The sequence below is a fragment of the Gymnogyps californianus genome, chromosome 3 (assembly GCF_018139145.2).
Source record: "Gymnogyps californianus isolate 813 chromosome 3, ASM1813914v2, whole genome shotgun sequence".
In the NCBI taxonomy this organism is placed as follows: domain Eukaryota; kingdom Metazoa; phylum Chordata; class Aves; order Accipitriformes; family Cathartidae; genus Gymnogyps; species Gymnogyps californianus.
In genome coordinates, this window is record NC_059473.1 from 117,006,709 (window position 1) to 117,033,713 (window position 27,005).

General features: G+C 40.5%; 2 protein-coding genes across 2 annotated transcripts in view; both read right to left on the reverse strand.

Annotated features, from left to right (window-relative positions):
* Positions 1–10,284, reverse strand: part of WDR35 (WD repeat domain 35) — a 55,368-nt gene extending 45,084 nt beyond the window's left edge. The window contains exons 1-5 of the mRNA XM_050893979.1: positions 10,125–10,284; positions 7,616–8,185; positions 3,870–3,992; positions 3,315–3,437; positions 1,840–1,962 (exon numbers count right to left, since the gene is read on the reverse strand). Of these exons, the coding sequence (XP_050749936.1) occupies positions 1,840–1,962; positions 3,315–3,437; positions 3,870–3,992; positions 7,616–8,185; positions 10,125–10,284 (1,099 nt within the window). The remainder of the gene's footprint in view (positions 1–1,839; positions 1,963–3,314; positions 3,438–3,869; positions 3,993–7,615; positions 8,186–10,124) is intronic.
* A 2,213-nt stretch (positions 10,285–12,497) lies between these two features.
* LAPTM4A (lysosomal protein transmembrane 4 alpha) lies at positions 12,498–26,337 on the reverse strand. Its single transcript, XM_050894646.1, has 7 exons — positions 26,198–26,337; positions 19,122–19,242; positions 16,826–16,902; positions 16,610–16,732; positions 15,272–15,367; positions 13,787–13,885; positions 12,498–13,275 (listed from the first exon to the last, which is right to left on the reverse strand). The coding sequence occupies exons 1-7, from the start codon at positions 26,294–26,296 to the stop codon at positions 13,201–13,203; spliced, it is 690 nt and encodes a 229-aa protein (XP_050750603.1). The 5' UTR covers positions 26,297–26,337; the 3' UTR covers positions 12,498–13,200.
* Between the last annotated feature and the right edge of the window lie 668 nt (positions 26,338–27,005).

Below are 27,005 nucleotides of genomic sequence, written 5' to 3' on the forward strand. Positions count from 1 at the left end.
AAGAAAAAGAAAAGAAGAAGAAAAGAAAAGAAAAGAAAAGAAAAGAAAAGAAAAGAAAAGAAAAGAAAAGAAAAGAAAAAGAAAAGAAAAGAAAAGAAAAGAAAAGAAAGAAAAAGAAAAGAAAAAAAGAAAAGAAAAGAAAAGAAAAGAAAAAGAAAAGAAAAGAAAAAAAGAAAAGAAAAGAAAAGAAAAGAAAAGAAAAAGAAAAGAAAGAAAAAGAAAAGAAAAGAAAAGAAAAGAAAAGAAAAGAAAAAAAAAAAAAAAAAAAAAAAAAAAAAAAAAAAAAAAAAAAAAAAAAAAAAAAAAAAAAAAAAAAAAAAAAAAAAAAAAAAAAAAAAAAAAAAGAAAAGAAAAAAAAGAAAAAAAAAAAAAAAAAAAAAAAAGAAAAGAAAAAAAAAAGAAAAGAAAAGAAAAAGAAAAGAAAAGAAAGAAAAAGAAAAGAAAAGAAAAGAAAAGAAAAGAAAAGAGAAAAGAAAAGAAAAGAAAAAGAAAAGAAAAAAAAAAAAAAAAAAAAAAAAAGAAAAGAAAAGAAAAAGAAAAGAAAAGAAAAGAAAAGAAAAGAAAAGAAAAGAAAAAAAAGAAAAGAAAAAAAAAAAAAGAAAAGAAAAGAAAAGAAAAGAAAAGAAAAGAAAAGAAAAGAAAAGAGAAAAGAAAAGAAAAGAGACAAGACAAGACCCCCTCCTGGACCTAGACTATTTTTATTATATCATGAAGACCTGGATGGTTGAGAAATCATTAGCAGCCTATTGCAAAATGAGATTCAAAAGAGAAAAAAAGCAAGCATGTTAGGGAAATAATCTGAAATTTGACTATGCAGAGGGAGAATCAGTGCTATGAATGGAGGTTCAGGATTGGACTTCCAAAGGGGATTCCTAACTGAACTCACATTCCCTCACAGATGTTTATTGTGTCTATATAATGCCAGATGAGAGTTAATCTTAAGAACTAGATTTACAAAATCAGCTCCTAAACTAGGCAGGAAGAAATATTGAGGCCTTCTGGCTTCGCCTCTTTGAGATGCAAGACATATGACTTAATTGAAGAGATTTGCCTAGGAACGTCCGGGAATTGGAAGCCTATGATCAGCGCTTTGTCACACAAAATGTCGTAAAGAAAGGGATTATGATGGAAGTGGAAAAAAGGATTTTGTGTAAATAAGTCATCAGTGAAACATCCAAAGAAATGAAGAGTGAAGTTCAAATCCTAATCAAGTGAAAATAATATAGAATACATATTAATTTGTAGGTACTATATACTTATATGTACATCCTTAAGTACCAGCTACATCTATGCTCCTGTTCTCCGCAAGAGACCAGCACTGGGAAAGAACATTTCCCTCCATCCTCTAGAGCTCTAAGGCTGGAGTATTTTTTAAGGTCCAAACTCATCTACCAGAAAGAGTGATCACACTCATGATGATACAGACTGTAATCTCACTCCCAGCACAGTCCTTGCTCTTTTTCATCTCATTCCCTTGCGCTGCTTTGCTGAAGAGTTTTCTGACACAGGTAGTGCACATCCCATATTCCCATCAAATATATTATCCTTCTCCTCTCTCAGGTGGATATGGCAATTCGTGCTCCATGGGTGTGAAAATATTGTGAAGTCCTCAGGGAAATGCCGAATGGCATTTTAATAAGAGCAATTACAAGCTTCACAACTGTAAAAGAGTCACAGGTCTCAAATTATTACTGGACACATGAAGAAATAAAGTTGCACTGTGTTTTCAGTTGTACAGAAACTCTTGGATTTTTTATCAGAAAAATAACATAAATTAACCTGATTTTTAAAAGCTACTTGCTTTTAGCTAAATACAATATTTCCTTGATCAGGTCTTACCTGAGCAAGTCTTCTTATCTGGATTCAGAGTGTATCCTTCATAGCAGTCACAGCTGTAGGATCCATCATTACTCAGACAGACTTGTGCACAATCATGCCTTCCAGGTACACACATGTCCATGGCTGTGGTGAACCATGTTTTAGAAAAGAAACCTATTAATCCTTCCCAGACACTCAAGCATTCTAAATGCTTCAACATTTATAAATACAATTTAATTAGAATTCAAATTAGGATTCAACCAATGCCCTACTACATTATTATATTATGCTGCAGATAACTGAATTCAGTTACTAATTATTTAATGGAGGAGGCAGAGAGTGGGACTGCCAGACATTACTATACCACATCTCACACAATTCTGATTTTGATCAGCAATTCTAACAGCCCTGAATATCCCCAGTAAGGACGAATCTAAAACACCATACTGAGATGAGCAATAACCTGTCACGTGTCAAGGCAGAAGAAGTTGTTTCTTGCAATATTAGCAGTAACTATGGTGAATCCAAATTTAACTTCATACTTTCATCCATGAGGTGAAGGCAGGCACAAAAAGCCAGGCATGATATATAGAAACGCTATTAAAGGGCAAAGAGATATAAAGCCTAGTGAGACACACACAAACAAACAAAAAAGCAGGAGCACTGGAAGATCATGCTCTCTCTTCAGAAACAAGAAGAGTGAAAATTTCAGTGAGAAAAATGCTTATGTGCTCTCAAAGGGAGGGATGCACTTATCAGTTATGAAATAGCTACCCTAAGGCTGGTGCTGCTCAAAACTTCTGGATTTAAAGAAACAACTCCAGAGAAGTATTGGGGGGAAAAAAGTTTTTATAATAGGCTAACTTTTCAGGGTGACAATTCAAGAGGCTGCTGCCGGTGTAAGACTGGGGTTGCTATATCGCAAGATCCCTGCACAGCTTGGAAGCAGAAGCAGCAAGCTGTAAAAAAAAATTAGTTTTGACAGGAGAAATGGAGAGGACAGGGGAAAATCATCAGGTTTTAAGTTCTCTGTGAACTAGTGGCACTCCATCTCCAATGGAGACACAGTGCTGGTGGGCATCTCTAGAATATGTTCATCCTCTCCCAGGGACTAAGTGATGTTTATGAAGTACTGTGAAGACCATAAAATGGTAGGTAAGTAAGTGCCAAATTGCATTTTTGTAATAGAATCATAGAATCATAGAATCATTTAGGTTGGAAAAGACCTTTAAGATCATTGAGTCCAACCGTTAACCTAACACTGCCAAGTCCACCACTAAACCATGTCCCTAAGTGCCACGTTTAAAGAAAACACATTTAAAGAAAAATGCAGTTTTACTGTTACTGGAACCAAGGGGAAAGTGTACAGGTGAATTCTCGTTTTAAGAGTTGATGTCTGTAAGAAATTTTTCAATTAGAAACAATGAAGGTAACTCACAGAAAACATGTCCATGTCTCCATGAGTTTCATATATTAAAGTAGCCTTTAATTCTTACCTGAGCAAGTTTTCTTATCTGGATTCAGGGTGTAGCCTTCATAGCATTCACAGACATAGGATCCATTGTTACTCACACAGATCTGATCACACTCGTGCCTGCCAGGTGCACACATGTCCACTGCTGCAAGATGCATGTTAGAGAAACAATTCATTGTTAATAAAAAGTAGTTTGGGATGGAGTGTGTATTCACATTTTCAAATATATTTCTATTTGGAATCAGCTCAGAAATGGCAGTAGTAATTGCAGGAATTAGAATAAGTGGTAGGAGAAAATATCTATACAGTGTCTACATCTGAAGACTTTGGTTTGGCATCTGGCCCTAATGAATGGATCTGCAGGCATAATAAAAAGGATGGTGATGGAATGAAACTACTTCTCACCATTACTTGCAGCAGACTTCTATTTATTATTTATTATTAGATTTATTATTATTGAAGGAGATACAGATGTTCAGTTTCAACAGAAGTACACAAGTAGCTTCTCAAATCCAATTATGGTGTTAAAAAGTGGGGTTTTTTTTCTAGTTGAACACATTTACCGAAGGAGTAATACCTGAGCAGGTTCTCTTATCTGGATTCAGAGTGTAGCCTTCATAGCAATCACAAAGGTAGGATCCGCCGTTACTCACACAGACCTGCTCGCAGTCATGGGTCCCAAGTGCACACACATTCACAGCTACAAAGGGCATTGACAGAAAAGGCATTTCAGTCATGCCGAAGGAAAGAAACAGTCATTAATAATTTATGCTTACAAAAGTACATCTTGCACTGTTTGCTGGATTAGTAGCAGTAAATATCAGTGCTGTGTCACTGTCACAAAAAGTTACAGGCATCTTTTGCATCATTCTGTAGCCAGAAGAAAGAGGTCATAAATGACACTGGAACAACTGCACTGAAATAACTCACCACCTGAGCTGACAGAAAGACAAGATGAATGGAAAAGGGTGCAACAGGGAGAGATTTCAAGCATTTAGTAGCATTACACTGGAAATGAGAACTTGGCAATGAAAAGGGCTTTTTGTATCCAGTCCCTTTCTATTACAGACAACCAGTTGAAATAATCCCAAAATGTATCACTCACTGTCTGGCAGCTTACTAACTTCTGCTCACTGGCATACAACCTGATTTATGAATTCCTGCTGCACTGTAAAAAACTCCCATGTAAACTGAAATGGAAAAGAAAGCACAATAAAATAAAAATAAAATAAAATATAAAATAAAATAAAACTGCAACAGAAAGAGCATCAAGACCAGGAGGAAAAGAAAAATGACTCAGACGCACTAGGATAACACACTGTCTTCTCAGGGATGAAAAGAGTGTCTGCGTAATGATGGTCCAGATATATCAGCCAGCAGAGAAACCCAGCAGTGCAAGGTGGGCATGTGAGGGCTGCAGCTGCCTTGATCCATCAGATTTAAAAAGTCAAGACCAAAAGAGGATATGGAGGAAAGTTTCTACAGTAAGGTAGCTTCACAGGCACGTGAACCTCCTGAACTGAAGGACAGTACAGAAATAATGTCCAAAACTCAGAGAACTGAAAAGCTGAAACTGCAAACTACAAAATGAGATTCAATTTTCGGGGACCAGCTAATTCCCCAGCAAACAGTAAGGCTATCTCATCAGACTGAGAAAACAGAAAACAGTGATACGAAAAGCAGCATGATGGACGGCAGCTGATATAACTGTGCTGTGGTGACAGGGCAGACAAAATGACTGTTGTAACGCTGGGCTGTCTCTGCAATGCACTATGTGTGCTGACAGTCTTTTCCTTCACAGATGGTCTAACTACATAACTAATGAACTTCTGACCAATTTTTCTCACGTGTATTTAGCTTTGGATCTGCTGCTTCTTTGGTCACCTCAAGATGCCCCTGTTTCTCTCCACAGACTGTAAAGGAAACCTAGATACTCACTTAAACTTAGATGATTTTTAGATGACTAAATTTAGATGAGGGGAAAAAGGGAAGGGGAGAGGGAAGGGGGAGGAAAAAAAAGGTGGAGGAAAAAAAGGGGGAAAGGAAGGAAAGACAAAAGGAGGAAATGAAAGCGAAAAGGAGAAAAATGGGAAGACAAGTCTGTTATTATCTGAGATTTTACTTAGATGAGTAGTTACAATGTGGGTATGGACTACTGGTAAAATCAAACTCCAGAGCAACAGTGGTGAGATAAGAAATGAGAAGCAAGAGTGCTTGAATCTTCTCATGTATTTCTGAATGCAAGGCAACATTTCCCATTTTCTAAAACACGGAAGATTTAGATGTCCCCTACTAAGGCTGATAGAAAGTGTGTCTTGTCTTTCCATTGGTAAAAACAAATCTCAAACCAAGACAGTGTCTTTTCATTCTGCTACACCCTTGGGAATAAGAGAATACATCTCCATGACTTATGAACAAAATCTGTGGGTGATATTTTCAAGCATAACTGAGAAGCCCAGACTCAAATGGTCAGATTTTTGTGGTAGGAAAGTCAAGCCTCCACTGACTTGGACACCAATTCAAGGCTAAGATTTTCCATCTCCAGGATGGTCTTATGTTGAATGATGCTCTCAATGCATCAAGAACGTGATCTTAGCCAACTATTTTGCCCCTGAACATTAGTCTTCCTGTTTTCAGCTCACCCTACAAACAAATTTATTTGCCTTGGCCAAAGCAAAGAAAATCCTAATTGTCACTTGTGAGTCTGTATTTCTGACCAAAAAGCAGACTGGAGCTGGAAAAGACCCAGTTTACCCACACTGTCTTACAAGACCCTCTTAGATTCATTTGGTTTGTAGGAACCTTTTTAAAAACTATTCCCTTTACCCTGTTCTTGTTCATGAATCCCACAGATTGTGGCTAATTGCGTGCAGGCAACTCAAGAGTTACACTGGAAGTGTGTATGTGTGAGCTCTCTTTGGTTTATCTTCCAGCTTAGCAGGGGCATAATTTCTATGCTTCGGCACAATAAACAGTAAGTTTACTCTTAAGAACAAGAGATTTTTCTTTGGTGCTATGAAAGGACTTGCTTTGACGAGAACATAGGTGGAAAATTAGTGCTATGTTCACAGCACACATACCTGTCCAGCTAGGTGGGCACTTGTACCCACTTCCAGCTACCAGAGAGAGGATCTGGTAGCCACATCAGCCACACAACATGATGTCAAGCCAAACCTCAAGGCATTTCCTACGATGTTAATTATTGGGCAAAGTGTCCTGTCTGCAGATGGCCCTACACGTTTATTTCATACTTAGAAAAAGAGGTCTGTTCACTCTAAAGGTATTCAAAAGGTATGGTGGTGATTTTAGTACGGCTCTGAAATGACAAAGTAACACATTGCCAACCAAGTTCCCAAAGCAATGGCTGTTATTTTAATTCTCTTACAATGTTCTTTACACTTGATTTTACCCATTACTTGCTGGAGACTTATTTTACAAGTAATTTCCTTAGAAATTTACTAGAAAAATCTACAAGCTTTTTCATTGTCAAAAAGTCGTCGTCTGATTTTTGTGAGTAGGGCTGTGTCGCAGCTATCTATAGACAGTTCTAAATACTCCAGATACATGACCTTTTTTTTCTGTAAATGACAATAACAACCCACACTGGCGTAGCATCGTTAGTGGAGTTCTAGCCCAACCCAAATATACATCCAGCATTTTTCCAAGACCAGCCCTGAAAGAGCGAAGCTAATTCAACCCCTCCCACAGTTCCCTGTCTAAATGAAGTTGCAGAGAAACAGAGGAAGGTGCGAGTCTGGCACACTGAAAAAGCCCAGCAATGCCTGCAGAGTGAAAGCCCATCCCAAGGTGACCTGCTGTTGTGTTTGGGCACTTCATCCTGCATCAAATTTCTCAAGCTAATGCGGCAGTTCACCTGCCACACTGATTTTCCTGCTACGAATCTATAAGGAGTCCTTCAGTACCACACTTCCACCCTCCCTGCTTCCCAGCAAGATGGGAAAAGAAATGAGCAGACTGCACAGCTCCGCTGTGCGCTCTTGGCAAGTCAGTAAATATACGTAGCCGAATCCCGGCCAGATTGCCGTGCTTTCTCTTGCACTAAATCGGACCAACTGCACAAGGAGGTCCACTGAAATCAGGTCTGTTGCTTGCATGGTAAGGCCACTATTTAAAATGAAAGGTCATTACTTGGCCTTCACTGAATAAAAGGGTTGGCTTGTTTGCCCAACGGATGGCAAAGGAAATATTTAAATGTGATACATAACACTTCTCAAAAAGAAAAACTTCTTTCTTAGGGAGCGGAACCACAGTAGGAGCCAAAAAGAGCCAAATTACACTACCCTCTTGGACTGACCACCTTACCACAGAAAGTCTCTCTGAATTTGGATGTCAGCTTTTCGATCACACCATAGGTCTCCACATAAAAGACGTGTTCATCCAGTGGTTCGCTGGCCATTATCCTCAGGGACTGCATGTCTGCCCGGTCTACCCCAACTGCATAGATCTCAATGCCAGCTGTCTGGGCGCTTGCTGCCACATCTTGAACCTGGTCCTGTGGTCGTCCATCTGTCACAACAATGACCACCTTGGGGATATTGAAGGTTGCTGGCCGGGTGCCCATTTCCTCAGTGAAGACTTCGTCCATGGCAGTTTGGATGGCAAGGCCAGTCATTGTGCCAGCAGACAAGGGCTCAATGTGAGATACAGCCTCCTTCATAGATGCTTTATCAAAGTAGGTCCGGAGTGGAAACTCTACCTTGACAGTGCTAGCATAATTCATGACTGCCACACGAGTTGTTCTTTCACCGATGTCCAGAGTATCAATCATTTTTGACAAAAAGATTTTCACTTTTTCAAACTCTTCAGGTCGGACGCTACGGGAACTGTCTATGATGAAGACAAGGTCTAGGGGCCGGTTCTTGCAGGCAGTGTCTGTCAAGAAGGAGGGAAAACACTTCAGTCATCTCCTACACAAGACCAGAGCTCTCACCCTAGGGCAGTGAGAGCTGTCATGGCAAACTACTCCTACCAGATAAATGTTGGCACTCCTGATTCTTTAGGAAGAGGCTTAAAATTATAGTGAGCAACACATTAGAAATGCTTAAATATTAATTTTGACAGGTAATAAATAATTGAACACTTCTAAGCATTAAAAGATAGGTCCACATTTGAGCCCACAAAATGTCTAACTATCCTTGAAACAAAGGGTTGTAGTTCACATGTAACAGCCAACACAGAAGTGTAGCAATGATATATAAATGTATTTACTTTTTATTTTTATAAAGATAAAGCCTGAATTCCATTTTTGTAAGCTACAGAAATAAAATGGTAAAACAACTGGCTAGATTACATAATGAACAGATCCTAACAATATTTTTAGGATAGTAACAATATAGATTGCTGATTAGGAATTATTTCTTGTTTGTAATTCACAATCCAAAGTATACAACAAGAAGAAATAAAGGCCAACAGGAAAAAGATGCAAATGATGCTGTAATAAAGGCTTCTTTAGAACTTGTTACTGTTTAAAGGCTTCTAGAGCAGAGAAATAAATGAACTCTTTATTTATGAAGTAATTTCACATGTAAAAATGAACATTTACACAAATTTTTCTAGCTTCTAAAATTCCTCACTGACATATAAATCTACACTGAAACAGAAAAGCCATAGCTCAGATGAGAGAGAAGAGTCACTTCAGGAAGAAAAAAAATAATCAAGACAGCGACAGCAGGCAACCTAAGCTTACACTCTCTGTCCTGATATCCTGACCTGACATTGACAATACCATGCACTAAGTTTATACCATCAAGGTATGGATTTGTGCAGCTGGTTTATCAAAAACAGACAACCCAAACCAGAGTATTTCTATAAAAGAGACATTCCGGCTCAACAGCGCATTAAATAGCAAAATATGAGGTGTTCAGTTTGAATATGCTCCCTGAGAGCTGTTTTGGGAACCTGACACACCTCTCTCAGCTACTATCAAGTTCACTTTTATTATTCCATTCCAGTTGAAATAAAAAATAAAAAAATCTTCACAAGTCTCTTAAAAGTAGAGGTGAAAACAGTCTTTTTCAATGCATTAAAAAACTTTTTTCTCTTGTGCAAGTGAAAATGGAGGGGAAAAATCAAATTCCACAGATAGATCTTACTTCCATCAGGGAACGCAGTAGTAGAGTTGATTTTGCCTTTGGACAGAGTAATGCACTGGATGAATCTATGATCCCATCCAGTTATATTATATATAATTCTACATGCATCCCATAACTCAGTTTTTGCATAAGGATTTAGAAGAATGGCCTTGTGCCCTTTGGGAAGCTGAGAAAACATGAAGAAATGTTTGTGCATGCATGCGTAGCTTAAGACATGAAAGAAAGAGAGACACAATGTTTGTCCTACTAAAAAAAAAAAAAAAAAACCAAACCAAATCCAAGATTTGTAGGCAGAATTCTCTTTTTTAGATTAAGGAAAAAAAAAACCTTTTCAGCAGCCTGATACTTCTGTGAGTCTGAAATAGAGGTGTTTCGAGAAATGAACACAGGTAGGGAAGAGTTATGTAGGTTTTAGAGATTAGCAAGGCCAGCTTTGCATAAAAAAAGAGTAGTTGGTACTTCTGCCTACAAGCGACCGCCACGGACCACTGCAGCTACAGCAAGATGTCCCCGGGGCATAACTTCCCTGCAATCCTTCGTGAAACTAAGCATGTAAGGAAACATCCTGAGAGAAGCGATGGCAGGCGGTGCCGGGAGCGGCTGGGTAGCAGCGAGCAAAGCGTGTAGCGAGCGAGGCGGAGGGCACGGCCTCTGGGAAGGGCTGGCCGGCGGCCGCGCAGCCCCTCGCAGGAGGCAGCCGGCTGCGGGGAGTACGGTACCTGCCGCGGCGTGGCTCCCGGAGAGGCCGCCGCCCGGCCGCGGCTGCCGGCGCAGGCGGTGCGGGGAGCCCCGCGCCGCGGGCGGCAGCAGCAGCAGGAGGAGCGGCAGCAGCAGGAGCAGGCCCAGGCAGCAGCCGAGGGTGCCGAGCGCCCGCCGCATGGTGCCGCCGCCTGCCCCGCGGCCCGCGGCCCCGCATTTAAAGCTGCCGGGCGCTGGAGAGGAGGGGGGGGAACCGAGGTGGCATCGGCTCCCCTCGCCGCCTCCTCCCCGGGGGGGCCGGCGGCCAGGAAGGCGCGGCCTGCCAGCCTTCGACTCCCCCGCCCCGACGGGGCGTTCAGGCTGGGAGAGAGCGAAGGGCTGTAAGGATTAGAGCTAAATTTTGGGAACTTGCGGCACGGTAAAGGCAGGGAGTTGAAACACAAACTCACCCTTTCTCCCTCCACTGGAATTATTTGATCCAGGTCTGCTAACTTTGCACTCCCAGTCTCAAGGCTTTATCTCCAGGGCAGTATTTGCAAAGGACGGGAGAAGCAGCTCACAGCATCATCACCAAGGCACAAGAAACTGCCTTCCCTGTTGTCAAGCCTAACTGAGGGCATTTTGCCTGGTCCCTAGCACTGCAAATCCTGCCAGTTCCTGTGGGAAGCTGCAGCAAGCTTTAAGGGAAAGCATGGTTTAGGGCACAAATCCACTACAATCTCCACTACAGTCTTAGAAGACACCTTTGCCAAACCTGCAGTCAACATGCTGGACTTCAGGACCATCTTTTCTCCCTTCACCTCCGTAAGGGGAACAGGAAGCCCAGACTTAGAACAGGAGCCACCACACCCTCACAACCCACCAGCAGTATGGTCTCAGGCAGGTATTGACTCACTTCAGCAAGTACTGTCTTGACTGCACAGCAGAAGAGGCCACCATCGCATTCACGAAGCGTGCAAACGAAATCAGGGAAGAGGGAACACCACCTTTCATGCAGAGGAAAGCCACAGGACAGGGGTCCAGTGGAGTACAATGGCTTTCATCTCCCAGAGGGGGCTGCAGCTCTGAGCAACAGCGCGTGCACACACACCACACAAATTTCAAGCAGTGCCTGCTGCTGCCTAATACTGCTCACCCATATGACCACCCACCCATGTTTTGGGAAGTCTCAACACCCACCCCTTGGCCGGAGCACTCTCTGCCCATATCCAACACTTTCAAGTTCCTTTGGTGCCTGCTCATGGTCAGGCAGCTAATGAAGAAGCAGGTTTTTGGCTTCATTCTGTAACACACACACTGAATCTCCCTCGCTGCAGATGGATCCAGGCCAGAGAACAGGCTCTGGGAATCAGTATTTGAGTATGACACAACTCCCCGGTAGTTCCAGCTGCATGTTTCTTAGACCACTCGAGTTTCACACAGCCTTTCAGCTCCCCCCCAGAAGTCACATTTAAGCAGTCTTTGCTAGCATCTAAAGATGCCCTGGTTTTGGAGTCTCTTTGAGTCCAGATCCAACGCAGTTCCTCGGAACTTGGAAACTGAGCGCAGTTGCCGACACACCTGGGTGCACAGGGTAACTGGAAGGGCACGGCAGTGCCAGAACAGTGGTGCAAGATGTTCTTACACTACTGCAGTTTCAGGTGCTCTCACAGATGGCACCTTAGGTGAAGGGAAGACTAAGGAAGCTATTACTGATAGCATGGTAATGACAGAGGGCATTTTTAAATGTGTCAGGGGGACAGGAAGGAGGTACGTACTTGAACAGAGTGGAAGAATCAACAACCTGTATGGTGTAGCAATTGGAATCCTTTTCCCCAGAGTTTAATCCCAGATCCCTTTTATCTTCCAAAGTAGAAAAGCATTTTTTCCTTCAGATGTATTAGCATACCATTAAATTATCTTTTACCTCTTACTACAGAGGAGGAACAGTAGAAAGTTGTTGTTTGTAGTTGTTTTTCTTGTTTTGGTTTTTTTTTTTTTAGAAGAACATTTCTGAAGTTTTGGTGTATGTCCAACAACTTTGGACATTTTCCAATGTAAATAGTGTTGCAGTCCTCCTGGATGTCTGTCCTGCTCTTAACACCTGAGCTCATCAGACATCAAATTTGCCCCGAGGGCTAGAAGCCTCCAGCACAATTCCCTTTTCCCAGCTTATGTATAAGTAGCAATCAGACAAGTAGCAGACAGAGCGCTTGAACTGCAAAGGCTGCAATACAAGCTTATACATTAAAGGGAATCCATGTTCTCCACTCACAGGAGGAGTTTTGCTGAAGAACACAGATCAACCACTAAACCTATACGAAGCCAGCGTTCACTAAGCTGCATGTACGCGGGACTATCTGCGGCACACTGAAGGACTTAAACAACAAACAGATCAAACAAGGCTACTGGTAAACATTTTGTAAAAGATTTATTTAAGTATCCTTTATCACAAAGAGGAAAATACATATAAGATTAGAAGCATGCAACCATCTTCCACATTTCCATTTATTTTTCTTGCATTCGCAGCACATTGTAATAGAACTCCTGTGCCACCCTCACTTCTTCCTGAAAAATACTATGTTTCAAGACATAGGATAACCAAAAAAACACAATAAAGGTAAGATAACATATGAGAAAAGTGCAAAGTAAAAAAAGTCACGTATATACCACATTCAAACCCCCTCCCCCTCCAAAAAATGGATAAAGGCAAACTGTCATTTTGCTGCACAATCAGATTGTCTTTATGAACTACTTCACAAAAAAATTAATATAAATTAAGGGCACAATCCTGCTGACACTTACAATTGTAGCTAACTTCAATCATAGATTGGCTCAGTTGGTATTATTAAAAGCCACAAGTTAGTCACGTGCATAAGTTCTTGCAGTATAAGGCCCTAAGGCAATAAAATGTTTAAGAGCATTAAGAACAAAAATTAAAGCAAACAAAATCACTCCCAGATGTGTTTTGCTTAGTAAGTTTATATCAAACATATTTTAAACAGAACAGTTTGCTCCTAAAGCCCTGAATATTTCTATTACTTAAGCAGTTTTGCAAGATTAAAAGACAAAACCCCCAGGAAGCTGGTACAGATGTTAATTAACATAAAAATTGCTTCAGGCAGGTATGTAGGGAGGTGGAGGTTCCTTCTCAGGCATCTTCACTGCCATTTCATAGGTTGGCAGAACATACTAAAGAGAAGACATTTTGAAGAGATTAATGCAGAAGGCTTAGAAAAAAAACAGAACAAAAACATACATGCCCCAGCAGCAACTTAATCCTCTGTTGCACGCAAATGCTTTTAAGAAGAACTTACTGCTGTGTCTAGTAAGCTAGTGAGGAAGTGAAAGAAGGTGCAACAGTAGTTTACTGCTCTGCTGAACCTAACCCTAGGTCATTCATTCCACCCCACTGTCTCTTGGTTTTGCAAAGCAGCAAGGAAGGTTTTGACTGGTGCAATCAAAAAGCTTCCCTCTGCTACAAGGAAAACATTCAACAACTTTTCTCCATAAAACCTCCTATTTTATGCACTATTAGAATGTAACTAAGAAATAACCCACCATAACATTAGCTGCTTTAACTTTTTTCATCTTTCCAGTCTGTTTAGAAAGCTGGACAAGGCTTGTAAACATACGGATATGGTGGTTTTCTACTTCAAAATTAAACAGTGCTGGTTCCTTTTATCTCAAAAAGAGGTTTTACCTGTGGAGGAGCTTCAAAAGCAGGGTACACGGCTATCTCTGGCAAATTTCTGTTGCTGATATATTTATAGCAGTTCCATACACAGTTAATTAGATATGCCTGAAAGAAGAGAGATTTCTCTTTTTAGAGACCTCATATGCATTAGCTGATTCAGAAATTAGATGCTGGATTACATTCATATGACAAAAAGGAGCATAAATCAACTTAGTCGATACATATCTGAGGAATCGTTGCTATATCACAGATTTAGCCACATACCTATGTTGCTCCCCATTTAGCTTTGCTATCATAGTGACTCAAGAGAGGATGAACCACACAGGTTTTAGCAAAAGAATTCACAGATCCATTCCACTAATCTATCTGCCTCAGCAGTGCTAATCAAATTGATCCCCAACTGGCTTATGCTTCGGTGGATCTCAAACTTGCCAGGAGGAAGAGGACAGGCCAACAGCACAATCCCACTCATCCCTGAGTTAGCATTACTACTTGTCCAACTATCAGTGCAAAGGAGAGGGCACAGGCACACAACTGGGGTGGCAAGGAGAAGACGGTAGAGCAAAGTAGCCTGGACTTCAAGTCAACATTAACGGCTGTAGAAAGACATACTATCATGCTCTGATGAGGATTAGATTTCTTTATTATTAATCTGTATAACATTAATCTCTCTGAATTTTTCATTGGCAAGTTAGCACGTGGTTATACACAAGGTACCGAATTTCCCAATCAATACAAAAATATAATCTACTGTATTAGGCTTCCGCTCCCCCCAGTCAGACATTCCTCTTGGAGAAAGTATATAAAATGAGTAAAATTCTTTTTCATTACTTCATTTTTTTTTTTCTTAAATTTAATCTGAATGCAATAAAGGAATATTGTCATGGCCAATGTATATTATCAACTCATTTCTCTAATATGCTTTGTCTGCACAACAGTTTTTGTAGTTCAAATGAATGCCTCTATTTAGATCTTCAAAAAGAAAATAACTGGTAATATCACACTTCAGTAGGAATAAAGATGCAGCTCTGAATTAACCTATGCATTTCCTCCTTCCATCATCTCCTTCCAAAACATGCATCCTGGTTTGTTAGGCAGTGAGATATTTTGAAAGTTTTGTTTAGAAAACTTGTATGCAGTAACTCAATATCGTTTCGCTACAATCTTAATTACAAATATTAAGTTTATCTCCAAATACTATCTTTTTGCATATGTGAAGTCTTTATGCATTCCTACTTCCTACTCAGGAAGGGCAGAGCTGCCTAAACATGCCTCACTGCATGCAAACAAGTTAGTTGAAGACACCAGTACACAAAATATAAGACTAAGTCATACCGTAATTGAACATCCTAACAATTCTGCTCAAAGAAGTTCTAACTCAGCATTAAGAAGTCAGCTGAGCTCTTAATTCAGCACTGAGAATTAACTCAGACTGATAGCATCTTAATATAATAACTCATGAAACAGACACATACCTAAGTTTTAGCTTACCTTTAAAATTATAAATAAAGCAAAGAACACCAGAACAATAAACAAGAGACAGCTGGAGTCCAAGGCAAGGAGATCATCTTTGTAAGGGAAATCCGGCTAGTTAAAAAAAAATAGGGAAGGGAAAGAAAGGGAGGAGGTAAGCATGAACACTGCACGGTCACAAATATGATAGAAGGACATCGAAACTTCACACCAAATGAAACAAACTCTTGTGTAAACTACTCCCCCAGAAACAACAAAAAGTTCTGTTTCTCACTAGTTTCTTCTTTATCCTCCCACAAAGCACAGTATTTATCCCACCTCTGTCCTGCAAGAACAGGTCACCACAGAAAAGGGCTACCTATACACAAGCCTTGTACTGTCTATGTCCCTAGTCACTTCCTCAATATCACGCTAATACAAATATCCATGAAATCTCCTTTTTAACAGCTGCAGCACAGCATTTGTACTTATGCTCCTCTACTTGATAAATCTTTAATGACTTAGTATTAATTACCTCCTGTCAGTCCAACCAGTAACATACATGTGTGCAGAGTAGAAAGGAAAAAAGTTGCCCCTAAACTTCAGAAGAGTCAAAACAAAGCTTCTGCAAATTTCAGACTCTTCTCTTTCCCTGGCCACAATAACAAAGCCTCCCTCCAACACCAATCCAATTTTTTTTTGTTTATGTCTGTTTTAAAAAGGATTTTTTTTTAAACATCTACGTGAACAGGTCTAAACACCAGCCAGAAAGAGCCTGTGATCCCCATTAACTGGCAGTGTATTCTATCCATTTAGTCTTCTTGCAGTTAAAACACAGGCAGTGTTAATGAAAACTCCATTACAGTGTCCTTCGAAGGTACTGTTGCAAAATGAGAAAAGCCATATAGAATGTAAAAAGGAATTACAAAAATCAGATTCCATCCCATAATGCTGTAGAACCCTACATCATATCAATCCTTACCTATACTCTTCTTCCCCTTCCCCACCAAATAAGGGTCAACACATCTTTAATCTGCAGTAGCAAACCTGCCACAGAACCACATTGCTTAAAGGGTTACGAACATCTTTGTTTTGAGTGCAAATGTAGCAAAGACAGTTTAAATCAACAATTCCCATCACAATTCTTTCTTTACTCTCCCTGGCTTTTGTTTTAGGGAGCAATGACACCTTTGGCCCTTCCACCTCTGATAAGTTCTCATTCTCATAACCACCCTGGCAGCCACCCCCTACAGCTGCTGCAGTCTGAATTCCTCTTTCTTATGCACAGGAAGGTAACTATAGCTCAGTCACTTATCCAATTAAATCAAAGTTTAATTTCAAATGTAAAATATCAACTTGAGCTGAACAAACACTTACCAACTGATCCAGGTAATCCTTGATTCTGGGCAAGTAGGTTAGAGAACTGATGGCAACCAGACAACTGAGCACAAAGTCAAAGAGTTGGTAACAGAAAAATGGGATCAGCCAGCCTACACGATGCTAGGAAGAAAAAGAAAAAAGCAGCAGCCTGTAAGGTGTTTAGTTAAAAATTCAAGTAGCAAATTTAAAACCATGGACTACAAAGATACTTACAGCGATTGCACCATACACCATCATTGCACTGATTGTGAACATGAGGAGGGAGATAGCAAACAGAACGCAGGCATTTTCTGCATTAAAAGAAAAACAATAAGCATCAGTCATTTCCTGAAGTTGTCACACCGCAGCTGACAGGTACCCAAGCTCTATCCATTACTATGATCTGTTCTTAATTGTTTCATCTGTGCAAACTAGCAGCAGCAGAATTGAGTAACTCAGATGTTTCCTAATGGAAAAAGATCTGGTTCAAGAAAACCAGCAGGCATTTGGAAAAATCCCTCTGCCTTAATCAAAAGCCTGAATAAAGCTCTAACACACCAATTAGAAGCCTGACATAGTTTGATAGTAATGCAACATAATGATGCCGATTTGCAATATATGTCAGTGCTAAAAGTATGCAGGTGATTAACTTTACAACGGGAAAGAATTTTAAGTGAAGCTAGTACAGTATCAACCTTTACACTTTAAAATGGTTTGATTATGTAATTTGGTCATTGGCAGCGGCAGCAGCACTGCTCCTTCAGTAGCACTAAGGAAAACAGGAAATCACTGTGTGGAAGGTATCCCGTTATTTACAAGAAAAGGCAGTTGAACAGAAGCCAAATGGTAGCAGAATCCAGGACACTGATGGAAACTGAATGATAAAGATCTCCTTGTGCATCACAGTTACTGATGACAGAAGCGCAGCTGCTTTCCACGAGTTAGATTATGCTCATTCTCCTACAGCAAGCAGAGTTTACATTTTTAAACACAGAGAAAGAAACCAGCTTGAGAGTCTATAGATGTGGTAAGTTAACGTTTTTAGCAATACTGAAGCCAAACTTTTGTGGTTCCCATGCTTGAAAGAGATGATCTGAGAATCCTAACTTTCTAGTCTGCACTGGATTTGTAAAGATACACTGTAGAAGCACTTACATACCCAATTCAGTACAAGATAATAAGATCTACATACACAGATTGCATCAAGAAGGCGGCCCTTCCATGTCTGAAATGCACTGCATTGATCAGAGCACCCTAAGTACTCAGCAATAACCAACAAGTGTGGCTTTCTTCTGAAGATTTGTTACTCACAATAACCACATGCACAATCAAAACTGTAATATCCCTTCATGCACACAAAATCCTCTAGCCCATATCCCAACATGGGAAACAAGAATCTTTAAGTCAAAAGCATGTGATAGCCATTTTACACTAAAGAGTGGAGAAAGCACCTGCAGAAGCATCTCTTGGTCATATAAGCTTAAGGCTACCAAGTACACCATTTGTTACAGAACATATGACATTTTACAGATATCTGCTGTAATTTTACTTAATATCTTGTCTTTATGAAGTATTTGGTCCTTGTTCCCACTCTCATTTCATTACTAACAAATGTGAGTTACAGTCAGAGGTCAGAACTGACAGATCCTCAAGTCATGAACAATTAACGTGAAGACTGTAAACCAGATCTCTCAAAACCCAGATTTGTGCTACACTATTTATCTTCGCTCCAGACTGGATCTGACCCTCCCTAAATTTTAGTGTAATACAACAGGCTGAGACAAGATACATTAGAAGTGCCACACTAAACACATTTCTGCACATTTAAAAACAAGAAAAACAAAGCATGCGCACAAGTTTACATGTCATACTACAGTTAAAAAGCTTGGTCATTACAGACAAAAGTTTGACACCATTTACACTTGTACACATCATACACTTAATCTAACACAGAGTGGAAAGTAGGTTTAATTCTGCTCATGATGCTTTCTCTTCTGTTTCTTCTGCATGTCAAACTTTTTAGATAAATACTTCGGTTTCACTCAAGTACTTGGCATCCCAATTCCTCCACTTTTCTTAGAAAGATGGCATGGTTTTCCTCTTGGTAAACTCATACACAATAGCTGTAAGCTCTTTCCTTTAATCAATGAGGATCACCAAAAATTCCAAAAGTCTTTAAAAGTAGTTTTTTGCTTTTTTTTTTACTGACACAGCAAGGATAGTAAATGTTTATGCAGAAAGTGAATTAGAGATGTTCCACACATACTTCAACACTCAAAGCATTAGAGGCCAAGAAATCTTTAGAAATCTTATTGTTTAAGATGCTTAGGAGTAATATGAAGTAAAAATAATATTCCATAAAAGTCTTTTTTAGTTCTTGTAGAACAACTCAATCCCAGAATAATTAAAGAGAAATTCAGAAAACAACCATATTTAAAAGCTGTATGCATATATTACATAGTAGTGTAAGGCACATACACTATGATACTGCATGCTTTATCTTCTAATCAGACAGCAGTTATACACCTACCAGCCATTCTCTCAGAAGCGTAGTAATTTCCGATGACTTCATACTGGATATCAACAGTTGGCACTATATTTGGATGAGTCACTTCTACTGTCAACAAGATGCCCATCAGCAAGTTCACCACCTGAAAAAGATCAGTTACCTAAAGGTTATTTACACTGCAACAGCTATGATCTTTTTAAGGACACACTAATAAATTTTTTATTTCAGTTAGGCAAAGCAATTTATTTCTATATGCAGAAGGGAAAAAAAAAAAGTACCCAACTTACAATTAAATTTCAAGCTGATTTAGTTAAACCACTACCAAAACAACCAGAAGAGCACTGGACACTTGCTGGTTTTAATGAATCACAACTAAATAACTTTGCACATTAAGAGGATGGATAGGGTTTGTAGGGATTCAAATGACATAATTAAACTGATGCTGCGTGATGAATGCACAGATTTATGAACCAGAAAACTGGAAACAGTTAAAAGAGGCCAGGAAGGAACAGGTACAACAACGGACACAATGAGGAACACTTGAAAAGAGTTTATGCTTTCTACAACAAACTGAAAGGCAGAGTTAGTTTAATGCACAAATAAGGTACTGCACCCTACTCTCAAACAGTACAAGGGAATGTGTAAGCATCACACAGTAAATACTGAGCATATGAGGGAAAACTTCCGCTACAGCTCTAATCCTCAAACGTAGCTTGCTTCTTGGTTTCTCCCATGTTACAGTTTTAATATAAGCAGGGCAGAACTGTCGCCCTCTCCTTCCTAGGTCACTTATTAAAACCTCATCAGTCCTTATCAGAAAGGCTACACAAACACAGGTGAAGTTAAAAAAAAAATCTCATACAAAGACTGAACCCCAAAATTTGTAAGCATTCAGCATTGGCTATGTGCTTACCAGTCCTTCTCCTCACTTACTCTGGAAGACTACTTCTGTTTCCCCATTTTGGTACATACCAGAAATGCTTTCAGTAACAGCAAGAGCTCAGAGTCAAAAGTAGCTTAAGCCTCTGCAAAATTGCCTTCACAGCATTTATAACCTATTCAAGATTTACAGGGGCATAGTTTCTGTTACTAGTATCTGGACATGCCAAAGAAAAACGTTGCATAACAAAAAAAAAGTCATGACGGTATTTTCAAGCTGCAGTCATTTTCCAATCAGTATTCAGTACGGTTACCACCACTGGCAGGATCTTTTACAATTAGCCTCAAAAGAAAAAACCAAACTGGTTTGCAGTTTCTCACAACTTAAGAATATTTGCCAGATATTTCTTCTTTCACTGGCCTGGTTCCAAGAATCAATGATAGTAATAGTGGCAAGCCTACACACAATTACTGAAGTTTTCAGTAAGGAAAAAAAGCTTTTCAACATTTAAAAGGAGATTTAGCTTTTAAGACTCACAGTTCCTACAAGCTTTTTTTTTTTTTGAAAGGGTTTTGGTGGAATTTTTTTCTTTTTTTTCCTAGGGTTTAGAGGCATCATGGCAATAAGTTTGCTTACAATTTCTGCTAGAAAGAACCCTTTAGTGAAATCAAAGCTGATCGTTTTGTAGAAATGCGATCATGTCATCATTTATTATACAAACTTATCAGAAATTCTAGCTACTTTCAGCCACTTGTATCCTCCATTTTAGGCCTTGGAATGTAAAATATAAAAACTAATACAGCTGGCAGTAAAGAACTAAGTTTAGCCACCAATATCTTTAGCCTTGAAATGAGCATATTTTCCCCCTTGCAAGATACTTCCTACAGGGCAAACTGTCAAGTTGCTCATCTGCCACTTGTCTAAGTCTTTTCTTTTGCTTCACCATTGTTCAAATGTACGGAATACTATATTCTCTCACCACTCCTGTTTCTCTCTCTACTCTGGCTTTCTGCTCTCAATGTATTTTCAAGCCTTCTATTTCCTCCTCTCTGTGAGTGAGCCAGGGGTATCAACCTGCACTTTGGAAAGTAACTTCCCGCTCTATACTTGTTTTAAAAAGCCTGTGTCAAGGTTCAGATGTCTGGCAGTTGAAACATTGACTTCTACTTCATAAAACACAGAGGCATGTTCAATTATAGCTAAATAATTTATTGTTTATACACAGTCATCATTTTAACTTAAATAGTGATAAAGTTCAGGACGAAAGACAATATTACTTCAATACTCAGTTTAACTGCCATGATAGGCTATCTGCCTCAAGATAAGGAGCAAGCAGCACTCGAATCCATATAGAAGTACTGAAGAACTTGAATGCCTTGGAATTGTGAGACTGTGATCCTACATCTGTCACTTTTTTTATTGTCATCCTATCCATGGTCCTAATTTAGCATACAAAAGTCCTTAGTAATTTCACTAGTTACAGAGCGTAGTTCAAAGTATTAAAGCTTTATTTTCTCAACCTGAAATGGCATGCAAGGAAAACAGGAAATTAAAGAGTCATTCAAAATCCAATCTATTAGGATCAGTGAGACAGAATAAAAATACTAACTTAAAAAAAAAGACCCAAACCTCTGCCAATTAACACCCCAGGGTTTCCAGTACTCCATTACTGCTATTTGTGAATCGTATCACAGCACTGAGCAATTCATCATATTCAACATACAGATTTCAAGAGTTACCAACAACTCCAAACTAGGAGTCCTTCTAAGCACAAAGCCAGAGCCTGCATTTTAACTGCTACCATTCTTCTTTCACAGAAGCTTGATAACAGCAAGACCACAAAGCTTGTTTCAACTTGATGGTCAACGTGACTGGCAGCAAGAGTATGGTTTGGATTGCAAGGCAGAGCTTAAAAGAACATACTCACTGCGAATAAAATACATATGTTCATAAATGGTCTACATGGAGAAGTCACAAAAAACATAGCACAGGTAAGCCTCAGTGTAATCTGGAAATTAAAACCGCCACGTGCCAAAAAACCCCACCAACCCTGACAAGCCAGCACTCAGTGGCTAGTGCACTGTTCTGAGGTAACACCTCAGAAATCCCAGCAGTCCCCATCCTAGTCTTTTTTGTTAGGAAGTCAAAAGTGATAATTAAAAAAAAATTTAAAACTGCATGTTCAAATTCTTATTCAAAAGATGGTTCCATTAAGATAAAAAAACCTTAATTTAGTTTTGTAACAGTTTAAGTAGTGTATTTTAGTCTTATAATTGGGATAACTGAGCTTAACAGAAGTTTGGTGTAGCTTACGTCAAAACTAAAAAATCCAATAGCTGGTATTAAAGTAGAAGGTCAGCATTTATTATAAACTGGGAACAGAAATATTAGTTCCCCATATGATCACAACTCAAAAGACTGTGGGACTATAACAAGCATTAGCTTTTTAATTAGTGAGTTTTATCTCCATGGTATATGTTTAATGCCTAATCATGTAAGTGCTTCATCTCTCTGGAGGCCTGAACACAAAGTCTAGGTTTCCCCAAGCACTGTGAGTGACAGTCTTGGACATAAACAAGAATTCCTACTTATCATTTGCTTATTTCCTTTTGTGAGTGGGAAAGAAGAAGGAAATTACCTTGCACTACTACACTTTCTCATCTTCCTTTCACTTTTCTAGTATTTTTCCTTAAACGTGTTCCTGAAGAAACAAACCAAGGTGGGGTTCTTGTTTGTTTTTTGTTATACTGAAATAATAAAAACTGAAAAAGAATAAGTTTTAAATAGGGTACTTCAGAGCTTCTAGCACTGTCAAGATTAGATTGAGACCAGTTACATTCCTTCATTTCTGGAAATCTTCTTCAGTGAACAAACAACTCCAGAGATCACCCTCACCATCCTGCTAACCAGTGGCAATTGCATCATTTTCACTCCATCGCTGAAGTTTGCTGCCAGAATGAAACAGCCACTCCCTCCAAAACAATGGTATTACTTTTAGACTGTTTATTGAACTCTGATCTGATTTTTGCCAGTGCAGTGTTCATGTTTCCGGTTTCTGGAAAGCACTGTGCCTAATAAGAAAGTTTACAGGAAGAAACAAACTTCAAAGCCACATGTTTGCAATTATGGAGCTAGGAATAGGAGGTTTCCTTTTCCTTCCTACACAGAACAGTAGTGGGTGTTGCAGAGTAAACCAAACTATATTAGTCCTGGAACTCAAGTACGAGTCCACTAGAAATGTTCTTAACTCATCTTTTTGCAAATACAGTTTTAGCTATTTATCAGAAACAGTAGCAGCATACGGACTGAAGCATGCTTAAAAGATGCAGTTTGATCACATAGCATCAACAGCAGACATTTTAGAAGATAATGTCCTTGTTCTCTCTAGACGCACAGAAGTACACAACAAGGACAGTGATATAACTGTTTTACTGAGGAGATAAGTTAATTAGATGCAAGATTCAAAAGTATACAAATAAGCAAGGAATAGGAAAATGCCTAAAGAAATTGTTATATAAGAATAACGCACATGTATTAAATAGCCAAAACTCTTATCTTACTAAAACATCTGGAGTAGATTGCTATGAGACTCCATTTTGTGTTTGGTATCAAATTCCTTCAGGACTGCACAGCATGAGAACACAGCCTATCCAGTAAATACAGGCTGACCAAGATTTTCAGTAACACAAAGCTATTATTGAACTACGCATTCTCCACCACCAAAAAGCTACCTCCCTCGCAAAAAAAAACCCACCCCAAACAAAAAAACCCACCCCACACAGAAAGTTATTACTATTTGTCCCACTCTAACTTACAAGCACAGATTATTAAATTGATTTAGAAATACTTCTCACAAGGTAGTGTCTGAAAGACTGAAGTTAGTGATATACTTAAATGTTGCATTAATTGACATGTCTAAACAGCCTGACATACCCTAGGCCATTTAAATTTTTTTTAAGTTTGTCAGCAGAAAGATAAGTTTAATTTTCATTGTCCAAATTGTACTTTACCTTCAAAAGGTATGAATTATAGTTGAATTCTGATTTAAAGCATCAGGCAAGACCACCTGAGACTTCATGGTAAGACCTTATTTCAGCTCAAACAGCTAACAGTTGTCAGACTTAAAAGTTACCACCTTTTCCCAGCTGACAGCTGGGAAGAACTGGATAAAAATTTTCAATGCATAGTTTAACAAAGCATTTGATACAGTTTATAGAAAAATGCAGATATGAAGTACTTTGCATGCACCCTGCTACCCTGAACTCAACTGTATTTTTCTCTCTAGCAGCCTGAATCTGTTGCAGTTACACGAGATCAAAGGAACACTTTGCCTCAGACACCACTCCACCTCTGAAGCCATCAGCCTCATCAATGACCGGCATACTTTTCACTGTCCACAAGCACTACAGGTATTTGCACAGATTCAGAACGGAGTTAGAGGTGTTGCATCCAGGCAACAAGATGAAACAGAAGCACAGCAAGAGAGGTAGAAGCTGGAAGTACTACCGGGTCTGTGGCCAGGGAAAGCACATCCCTGCCCACCGTCCCCACCAAGTTCCTGGGTTTCTAGACTCCTGTGAACAGGAAACAAAAGTGAGGAAGGCAGTAAGGTGCATTTGTTTCATAACAAGGATGAGCGTCTCCTTACTGTTAACAATTTATGCTTTTACTTGAGGTACCAGAAGCATATTCTTGATCTCCTTCCATCAGCATAGAGTAAAACTTTCTGGAAGTTTTGCAGGTTTCCAGAACAAGTCCGATGTTCAATACTGCAATGGACCTTACTTTTCTATTTTACATGAACTAACAGTAGAACTTAATCAACACCAAGACATTTTTTCCAGTTTCTTTTTGAAAAAGAAAAAAATCCCTTTCCTAGAGTTTTGTTACACTTCCCATCCCCCACCGTACTTTTTTCTTCGATTCTTCTCTCCTGCCATTTTATTGTTTGCCTGTACATTTTTTTTGTCAATGGAAGGACCGAGATGAAAAAAAATAAAGGATCTCCCCGTACTTGCTGAAGATAAACCATAAACTCTCCAAACTTAAATCCCCATGCCTGTAAAAGTAGTTTCTGTGCATGCTCCTTCACATCACGCATAAAATTCAGCATTTCTATTTTTACAATCCAAGGAAGGTAAAGGCGAATACAGCTTGTTAGCTTCAGAGAACAGAAAAGCTATGATGCAATGTTTTTAAAGCTGTTCTCACATTTTTACTGCCCATGAGGGTAAGAGGAAGGAAAGATGAGGAAATGACTTCAATAAAGGGGAACTCAGTTCGCCTTTAAGGAAACTAAGCGAAGTTAAGGCTCCAGGCCTTAACTTGCTAGTACTGTTTTCACATTTCTATTTCACTCTAGTTCAAAAGTATCTCTAATACTTCAGCTTCACCGCCACAGCTCTCTCTCAGAGAAAAAGCACCCACCAGTCAGAAAACAAGAGGTGTTTTTGAAACCAAATCTGTTTGTATCACTCCTCAACCACTGTGTTGAGAACAGACAATACCGAATAACCAGGAACTTCCCTTACCACAAAGCTCTTCCAACAAGCAGAAGCCATGCTCATTTTGAAGACCCTCACCTTCCTCTCAGAGGTTACACACTAATCAGGGGAACCACATCTTATCATCCTATTCTAAACATACCCCAAATTCCAGTCTCCCCAAACGTTAGCATCTCCTCTCTCACCAAGAACACATTCAGTACTGTTTGAAACATATAAAAGTCCCTATTCCTCCAGCCCAAGAAGGGGAATAGTAACAGAACCTCTCAGACACCCAGATTAAAATGCCCTGAACTTTCGCTTCATTTTCTTTTTCTAAACACAACACGGGAGGCCACCAAGGGACAACTGGGTTTGGCAAGCCCGAAACAGACCCCGGGAAGAAAGAGGGGCCCGAACCACGCAGGGTGACTCCAGGAAACTCGTGCAGCTCCCCCCGCAGGGAGCAGCACAGGGTCAATCGCGACGGCTGGCACGACGGCAGCTGACTCCCGACAGAGTACAGCTCCCCAGACGAGGAGAGCGGAAGCCCCACTGCGCCCGCCGCCACGGCCCCCCTCACAGCCCCCACCTGGGCCCACCCGCGGCGCATGCGCGCTGCCCACACCGCTCCCAGACTGGGAAACGGCCGACCTCCCACGCATGCGCGCTGCGCACAACCCGAATCACCGCCCCCTCAGCGGCGCCGGCTGCCCCCCGCGCCAGTCTCTCACCATGTACCAGGTGCCCAGGATAATGGTGCCAGTCCGAACATGGCAGCAGCCGCAACAGCGGGTACTGTAGAAGCGGTCCCGGCTCCGCTTGAACGTCATGGTAGCAGCGGCAACGTCGACCTCCCGCCTCCAGTCCCACCGCTCGCCCTCTCCAGCCACTTCCCCTCCAGCTGAGGGCCGTAAAACCCCCGCGCGCGCGTCACCGCCGCTCTGGCCAATCAGCCGCCGACAGCGGGAGCGCGGGGGTGTGCCTGCAGGAGGGCGTACGCGTTGCCGCGGCAACAGGCGATTGGCGGCGCCGCGGACCAATCACCGCACCCCTGGGTGCAACGCCCTGTCGTTCACCTGCGACGGGCAGCGGGGCGGGGTTCACCTGAGGCGAGGCCTGGTGCCCCGGCCGCGGTGGCTGTCGCCCCCTCTGTCCGCCATCTTGGGGCGGAGCTTCTTCCTCCCGCCAGAGCGCCCTCAGGGCTGGTAGGCTGCCTATGGCGGATCCCGCAGGGCCAGGCCTCTGGCCGTGCTCGCCTGGCGTCTGGGGCACAGCTCGCGGTGCTTCCCCACGCAGTGTCGGTGAGGGCTGACCAGGGTGAAGAGCAGGCAGCCAAAACCCTGCGGGGAGAACTGTGTTGTCCAGCGACAGCCCTTTCTTCCAAGAAAAACTGGAGTAGTTGTCTCCTTAGTAGAGCCCGAAGTCGCCTGCTTTGAGATAACTACCAACATCCCGCAGCTTTTGCTGAAATTCAGCCAGTACTGTAGAGGGTTTAATTCTCTTAAACCCTTTTGCTATTCTTTTGCATTAGTTCCTGGG